The sequence below is a fragment of the Lolium rigidum genome, chromosome 2 (genome assembly GCF_022539505.1).
Source record: "Lolium rigidum isolate FL_2022 chromosome 2, APGP_CSIRO_Lrig_0.1, whole genome shotgun sequence".
In the NCBI taxonomy this organism is placed as follows: Eukaryota; Viridiplantae; Streptophyta; class Magnoliopsida; order Poales; family Poaceae; genus Lolium; species Lolium rigidum.
Genome location: NC_061509.1, coordinates 223,838,899 through 223,846,495, shown reverse-complemented (window position 1 = coordinate 223,846,495; position 7,597 = coordinate 223,838,899). Strand labels below are relative to the sequence as shown.

The following is a 7,597-nucleotide window of genomic DNA, read 5'->3' as shown; positions in this document are numbered from 1 at the left end:
AGCCAGCGCTGTCACCAACTTAATATTCATCACGATTTCACATTTCCACGTCAAGGAAAAACATAATTATCACGACGTTATCAGCGTCAATTTATAAACCAAGTCCAAGTGTCCATACCGGCCGGCCACACCCTGTCCTATCCAGCACGACGTCGCTCTCATTTCCTGTCCAAATCACGACGCGGCACGGACACGTACCCGAAGTCGTTGAAAGCAACTCTAGCAGATCCATTGACACGCCGGACACGTACCCTCGTTAAGAGCAACTGTAGCAGATCCGTAAACACGCCCAAAACTGTAAAATGATCGTTTATTTTTGTTCGAAAATCGAGACCGATCAGATCTTGTAAACACGCACGATCGGTAATTTTTTTAAGGGGGTCGGTAAATATCTCCCCCGATCTCTACATTCGAGGTATGGGCAACCAAAGCGAGTGTGGCATGTACTCCTCCTCGAATTTTGGCGGGACAGAAGTTTTAGCTCGCGCTAACACCTTTCACACGTAGACTCGTCGAGCCAAATTCTGCCATAGATACCACCACCGTCGCCTAGCCCAGCCACCCTCTAGCCCGACCACCGCCGCAGAGCTCCCCAATGCGCCGCGGATCCCCCCAATTCCGGCCGTAGACACCACCGTTACGGACCTCCCCTATTTTGGTCGTAGACACCACGGCGGCGTAGCCACGCGCGAGCATGCACGGGCAGCCTGACCACACACGAGCGCCGGGCGATCACCATAGGGCTAGCGCGAGGCGGCAGGGCATGCGGTCACCGGAAGTGGAAGGTATGTAGAAGGGGGGAAAGGAAAATGCTGACAAGTGGGCCTATGCATGGCATCTTTTCAGACTGATGTTATACTGTTCTCTTTCGCGCGTGCGCAACATATTTTCAGCCCTTAAATCACGTTTACTGTGCTTTTATATGTGTTTTTTGAAGGCCAATATTTGCAGGATCAGCTAGAGATAGTCTAAGAAACATGAGCAGGTGATGGACCCGTCGGGCCCGGCGACACCCTCTCCACTCACTCTCTCCACATGTGTTTTTAAGACCGATATTTACATGATTTGCTAGAGATATACTGAAAGTAATGGAAATTTGCTAGACATATACCGAAATTAATGCAAATTTGCTAAAGATATACTGAAATTAATGGAAATGTGCTAGAGATATACTCAAGTTAATGGGAAAAAAAAGTTAATGGAAATTTGCTAATATACTCACATTAATGGAAATCTGCTATAGTAGATATACTCAAAAATTAATGGAAATAAGAGCAGGTGATCGACCCGCGGGCCCCACGCGGCAACCTCCACTCACTGCACTGGGCCCTCGCACTGTCGGTGAGCGCCACGTCCGCGGCACCTTGCTCCAATCCAACCACTCCTCTCCCTCCGTCCGCATAAAAAGGCCGCGACTCGCGACGCCTGCTCCCCGCGCGCACACCAAGCACATTCCTTCCCCAATCCCGAAATCACGCACAGAGGGGCAGACAGGGACCGCACGAACCGCACCGGAGCAATGGCGACCCTCACCGTCCCCGCCGGAGTCCCGCCCGTCGCCGAGGACTGCGAGCAGCTCCGCAAGGCCTTCACAGGTCCGGCCCCCTTCGCGCGCGCATGTGCCTGGACGTACAGCTGACGCGATCCGCTTCATCTCTCTGCTTTGTTCCGCGTGCAGGCTGGGGCACCAACGAGAAGCTCATCATCGACATCCTGGCGCACCGCGACGCCGCGCAGCGCCGGGCCATCCGCGCCGCCTACGCCGAGACCTACGGCGAGGAGCTGCTCCGCGCCCTCAACGACGAGATCCACGGCAAGTTCGAGGTAATAATAGCACCGCCCATCGATCGAGCGCCGCGTGCTCATCGCGATCCCGATCCGCGTCTATGTCTGTCTGTCTGTCTGATCCGGTTCGCGCGCGCGTGTGTTGTCCCGAAAACAGAGGGCGGTGATCCAGTGGACGCTGGACCCGCCGGAGCGCGACGCGGTGCTGGCCAACGAGGAGGCCAAGAAGTGGCACGCGGGGGGCCGCGCGCTCGTCGAGATCGCCTGCACGCGCACGCCCGCGCAGCTCTGGGCCGCCAAGCAGGCCTACCACGCCCAATTCAAGCGATCACTCGAGGAGGACGTCGCCGCGCACGTCACCGGAGAATTCCGCAAGGTACTACTACGTCGCAACCTCCCTGAGATCTGCTGATCTTGATCTGGTAAAAGAATGCACGCTTAAAATTGCATACTCAGCGCCCACTCATCGGTGCATTAATATGTGGATATTTAATTCACCATTGAACATATATGTAACGTGTTTAATTCTTTTCCAACATTTCACCTTCCCGCTGTCATGATTAGCATAATGCGCCGTGGAGACGACTAGCAAAGCAGCCAATCATAATTCCCATGTAACCGATCGATCTGATGCAGTGTTTTCCTTTATACACTTATTCTCTGGACGCCGATCAGATAGTTCTAGATGCGCGGCTGGTGTATGCTCGATGATTCCATCTGAGATGTTTACGCTGCTGCAACTTGTCGAACGAGATCTGGATTACACTAATTTGCCGGCGGTGTCTCTCCATGTGAGGTCGACTGGGACCATTTTACGGTTCTAAACGCAGTTGCTATCTATCACGATATACATTTGGTCTGCAAGATATGCTACTGATCCAGATATAAAAAATGATTAAAATCTGAAATTACTGTAACTGTAATTCATGCTACTGCTGCTACATAGCACCTACAGTGCCCAATTTAAAAAATGCTACTGTAGCATTTCTTTATCTCAGCTTCTGGTGCCTCCTGCAACCAGCGGGATGCCTGTAACTGCATTTTGTTAGAGCAGGTCTAACAGACCCCGTAAAAGGGGCAAACCCGTATAATAACCGCCGGTTTGAGGGTTTCGCGTCTACCGGCCGTCTAGCACGCCCCGTAAAAACGGCCCCCGAATCGATTTTTGCTGTTTTCGAGTACGGGGCGGGTCCTCGCCCCCTACTTGTGCGGGGTGGGAGCGGGGATAGTGGGCGAAGCCAGCATCCCAATTCCGAAAGCGCGCGCGGACATTTCAGTTCCCCCCACCCGTTTTCCCCGCGCGCCGCCGCCGCCACCCGCGCGCCGCCGCCGCAATCCGTCGGATCCGCCGCCACCCGTGCCCCTCCGCCGTCCGCCCCAGCCTCGTCGAGGTTCTTCGACGCCCGCCGCACCTCCGCCGCACCCCCGCCGAAGTTCGCGTCCGTCCGCACCGCCACACGCCCGCCGCACCTCCGCCGCACCTCGGTGAGTATTCCGCCGCGTTCTTCTTCGTTGCCGCCGGTAAATTGGTCGGATTTGGGGCTGATGTATGGTACACCGTGGTAGATGGCTTCGGAGGATGTGCACATGGCGGATTTGGACGCGACGTCCACCGATTGGTCGTCGTCGGATGATTCCGACATCGACGATTTGCTCAACGACGACGACACGGAGATGATGGTGCTGCTCTTCGGCTTGAAGCAAACGGAGGACCGCATGAAGGCTGCTGGATCAGCGGAAAGGATCCGTGATGGGGCGTATGTGCATTCCGCGGAACCGCGCCGTCGGCCACGAGCAGGCTGATGCAAGATTACTTCGCCGAGGTACCGACCTATCCTCCCCGCCTCTTCCGTAGACGGTACCGAATGCGTAGGACTTTGTTCGAGAAAATCGTCAAAGATTGCGAGGCAAATTGCGATTATTTCAAGCAAAGAAGAAATGCTGCCCAAGTCATGGGATTTAGCCCATACCAAAAAATTTCTGCCGCCATGAGGGTTATTGCATACGGTATACCAGCGAGATTATACCGATGAGTACCTTCGCATTGGTGTGCAAACAACCACGGATTGCGTGCGTATGTTTGCCAAGATGGTGATCAAGTTGTATGGAGAGAAGTATCTCCGAGCTCCAAATGAGGATGATACAAAAAGGCTCATGGAGATCAATGAAAAGAGGGGTGGCCGGGGATGCTTGGTAGTTTGGATTGCATGCATTGGACATGGAAAAATTGTCCAAAAGCATGGCATGGCATGTATTGTGGCAAAAGCCGTGATGCTACCATTGTTCTTGAAGCTGTGGCCTCTCAAGACTTATGGATTTGGCATGCTTTTTTTGGATTGCCGGGGACACTCAACGATATCAACATCTTGAATAGATCCCCTTTGTTTAAAAGACTAGTTAAGGGTGATGCTCCACCTTGTAACTACAAAGTTATGAACAATGAGTACACCATGGGGTACTATCTCACGAGATGGTATTTACCCTAACTATGCAACCCTTGTCAAGTCCATAAAAGAGAAAAAGGACAGGCCTTTGACAAGAAAGGAAGCTTGCTTCACCAGAAATCAAGAGGCATGCCGCAAGGATATTGAGAGAGCTTTTGGTGTCCTTCAAGCAAGGTTTGCAATTGTCGGGGGTCCTGCTAGGTTTTGGGACAAGGAAACTCTTGTTGATGTCATGACATGTTGTGTGATTCTTCACAACATGATCATTGAAGATGAAAGCGGTTTAAACTTGCCATGTTTCTATGACAATGTTGGCACCCGAGTGCAGCCCGAGAGGAACCCTGATCGGCTTGAAGCTTTTCTTGCAGCTCATCGAGGCATTGAAAATGCCGAGACTCATCACCAGCTCACCCAAGATCTGATTGATCACCATTGGCAGTTGCATGGCCAATGATTTTTTACATTCATTTCCCATTGTTGTATGTGTGAAACATTCATTTCCTATTTGTTGTATGTGTGAAACATTTGTTATTTGTTTAATTCTTCCATTAGAACATTTGTTGACATTTCCGAGAAACATTATTGTAATAATTAAGACGATTATTGTGTGATGTAAAACATTTATTTTATGTGAATGGTGTGTTGGTTCTAATATGCAATTTGTCAAAAAACCCTGTTTTGAGGGGCCAAAAACTCGGGCGAGCTAGCAGAGCCCGTATCTCCACCCCGTAAAACAGAATATTCTGTTTTACGGGGTGGGGATACGGGCTCTGCTAGCTCGCCCGAGTTTTTGGCCGGCGAAACCCGGATACAGGGCCCTCTACTCGTGTTATACGGGGCGAAAAAATACGGGGCCTGTTAGACATGCTCTTAGGTTCATCGGACCATTCTCTGGTTATAAACATGTTACTCTTCAGTTAAGCTTGATATCACGATATGCGTTCTGTTTTAGAATATGCTGCTGAACCAGTTAAAATAATGACTAAATTCTGAAATACTACATCGCTATCTATGGTAAAAAAAAAACTAAAAAATGGCATCACGACCAATGTCGTCCTTCTTAGCGCTCAACTCTCACTAGATTAGTATGCAAATCATTAATCCATTGCGTCGTGTAACTTGATCATGTTTGATTTATGCAAGATGTCACCCTCTAGCTGTCTTGATATGATTAGTATAGTATAATTTGCCGTGGAGATGACTGGTTCTTAGTGCTCAACCCTCATTAAGACGCTGTCCTTCTTAGTGCTCAACTCTGACTAGATTAATATGCAAATCTTCGATACATTGTGTCGTGTAACTTGATCATGTTTGATTACTGCAACATGTCACCCTCTAGCTGTCTTGAGTAGTATAATGTGTCATGGAGATGACTGGTTAAGCAGCTAATCATTCTATTCATGTATCTGATCTAATGCAGCTTTTCCATTTTTACTGCATCTGGACACTGATAAGATAGTCCTAGTCTTCTAGAGCAAGGATGGTATATGTTTGATGATTCTGTCTGAGATATTTGTAGTTTTGTACTGTTGCAACTCGGCATACGAGATCTGGATCGGCGGTCTCTCGTCATGTTAGGTTGATTGGACCATTTTATGGTTATAAACACAATTACTAGCATGATATGCATTTTATTTGTACAATGTGCCACTGATCGGATATAAAAATGATTAGAATCTCAAAATCTGATCATGCTAGTGCTTCTAAAGAACACATAGAGAATCCAATTCAAAATGGTTATTTCTTCATCTCAGCATTTGATGCTTCTTTTAAGTGCATTTTGGTAGGTTGATAGGACTTGCCACTCTTTGATTAAGATTGATATTATTGATACGTGTTCTGTATTTAGGATTTTCTACTAATCCAGATAATAAGTAATGTGATTATAATACTGAAGTATTTAACAGCATATAATAGTGGTGCTAAAGAACACTCACAGTCCCCTAATTCAGATATGTTATTTCTTCATCTCAGCTTTTGGTTCCTCTTGTAAGCGCATACCGCTATGACGGCCCAGAGGTGAACACATCGTTGGCACACTCTGAAGCCAAGATACTCCAGGGTAAGATCAATGACAAGGCCTATGGTGATGAGGAAATCATCAGGATTCTCACTACAAGGAGCAAAGCTCAGTTGCTTGCAACATTCAACAGTTACAATGATCAGTTCAGCCATCCCATCAATAAGGTGAATAAGACATATCCATTTCCTTTCAGTAATAGTTCCCCTTTCAATCAAGAGATGAAAAGTGTTGCGTCTTTGGGTGGAACTATGTGAATGATGAATTTCGTCAGACAGACATCAAGCTGAATGATGATAACAAAAACTTCTACTCCTACATAATACGTATCGGGGATTTAATACAAAGTCAATACAACTTTGTACTAAATCTCCGACGCTTATTATGGATTGGAGGGAGTACAACTGATTTATGTATTCATCAACATCCTCTCTATTAAACACTTGCACTGTGCAATTTCATGGAATTTAAGCATCGACTACATATCTTTGTTTCAAAATAGTAATAATAATAGTTACATGTTGACAGAAGAGTAGTTATTTACACGTCACAGTTTGAGGAGACATTGTTCATAACTTTTTTTGCTGATCACTAATAGGACTTGAAGGAAGACCCCAAGGATGAGTACCTGGCGACCCTGAGGGCGATCATAAGGTGCTTCACCTGCCCCGACAGATACTTCGAGAAGATTATCAGGCTGGCTATTGGAAGCATGGGTACAGACGAGAACTCCCTTACGAGGATCATAACCACCCGTGCCGAGGTGGACCTGAAGCTGATCAAGGAGGCTTACCAGAAGAGGAACAGCGTCCCACTAGAGAAAGCTGTTTCCAAGGACACGACCAGAGACTATGAAGATATGCTGCTTGCACTCCTCGGAGCAGAGTACTGAGGCGTATGTCTGATCTACCTTCTTGTGTGATGGGGGGAATAAAGAGTGCTTAAAACTGCGAGATGTGTTGTTTTTTCCTGAATGATTATAAACTAGCCTGCATGGCAGTGCTCGTCTGGTAAATTATATGATTCCATCATTTGAGCTGCGGAAAATACCATTGGTGCATTCTAAAGTTCACTCTGGATGATTAGACCGCAGTTCAGTTAGAGCTGAAAAATCATTGTCTCTACTGGTATGATTCATGATCATGATCAGCTAACTGAAGTAGCGACAGGGGAGAGGAATGGTCTCAACCAATTAAAATGCCACCCTAAACTATGAAATCAGCTCTATGAACAAATATTGCTAATCTCTTATACTAGTTTGCATAATGTTTACGTACATCCCGATCAAAGTGCTGGCTTAAAGTTTCATTCATCGTTATCTTTGGTTAAAGGAAAAAAAACATGGCGA

The 7,597-nt window shown here is 47.5% G+C and overlaps 1 protein-coding gene across 2 annotated transcripts; it reads left to right on the top strand.

The window, feature by feature from the left end:
- Window positions 1-1,481: 1,481 nt before the first annotated feature.
- LOC124693038 (annexin Gh1-like) lies at window positions 1,482-7,264 on the top strand. 2 transcript variants are annotated; one of them, XM_047226483.1, is made up of 6 exons: window positions 1,482-1,595; window positions 1,679-1,824; window positions 1,943-2,161; window positions 6,204-6,416; window positions 6,848-7,122; window positions 7,159-7,264. In XM_047226483.1, the coding sequence occupies exons 1-6, from the start codon at window positions 1,520-1,522 to the stop codon at window positions 7,169-7,171; spliced, it is 942 nt and encodes a 313-aa protein (XP_047082439.1). In that variant the 5' UTR covers window positions 1,482-1,519; the 3' UTR covers window positions 7,172-7,264. The 2 variants fall into 2 exon arrangements, with proteins under 2 accessions (XP_047082439.1, XP_047082438.1); XM_047226482.1 differs by having other exon boundaries at window positions 1,484-1,595; window positions 6,848-7,264.
- The last annotated feature ends 333 nt before the right edge of the window (window positions 7,265-7,597 follow it).

Excerpts from the sequence above, each read along its gene's own strand:
- LOC124693038 (XM_047226482.1), top strand. The coding sequence starts at position 1,520 with ATGGCGACCCTCACCGTCCCCGCCGGAGTCCCGCCCGTCGCCGAGGAC. Across the intron at positions 2,162-6,203 it reads TCACCGGAGAATTCCGCAAG|CTTTTGGTTCCTCTTGTAAG; the intron begins GTACTACTACGT and ends TCTTCATCTCAG. Across the intron at positions 6,417-6,847 it reads TCAGCCATCCCATCAATAAG|GACTTGAAGGAAGACCCCAA; the intron begins GTGAATAAGACA and ends GATCACTAATAG.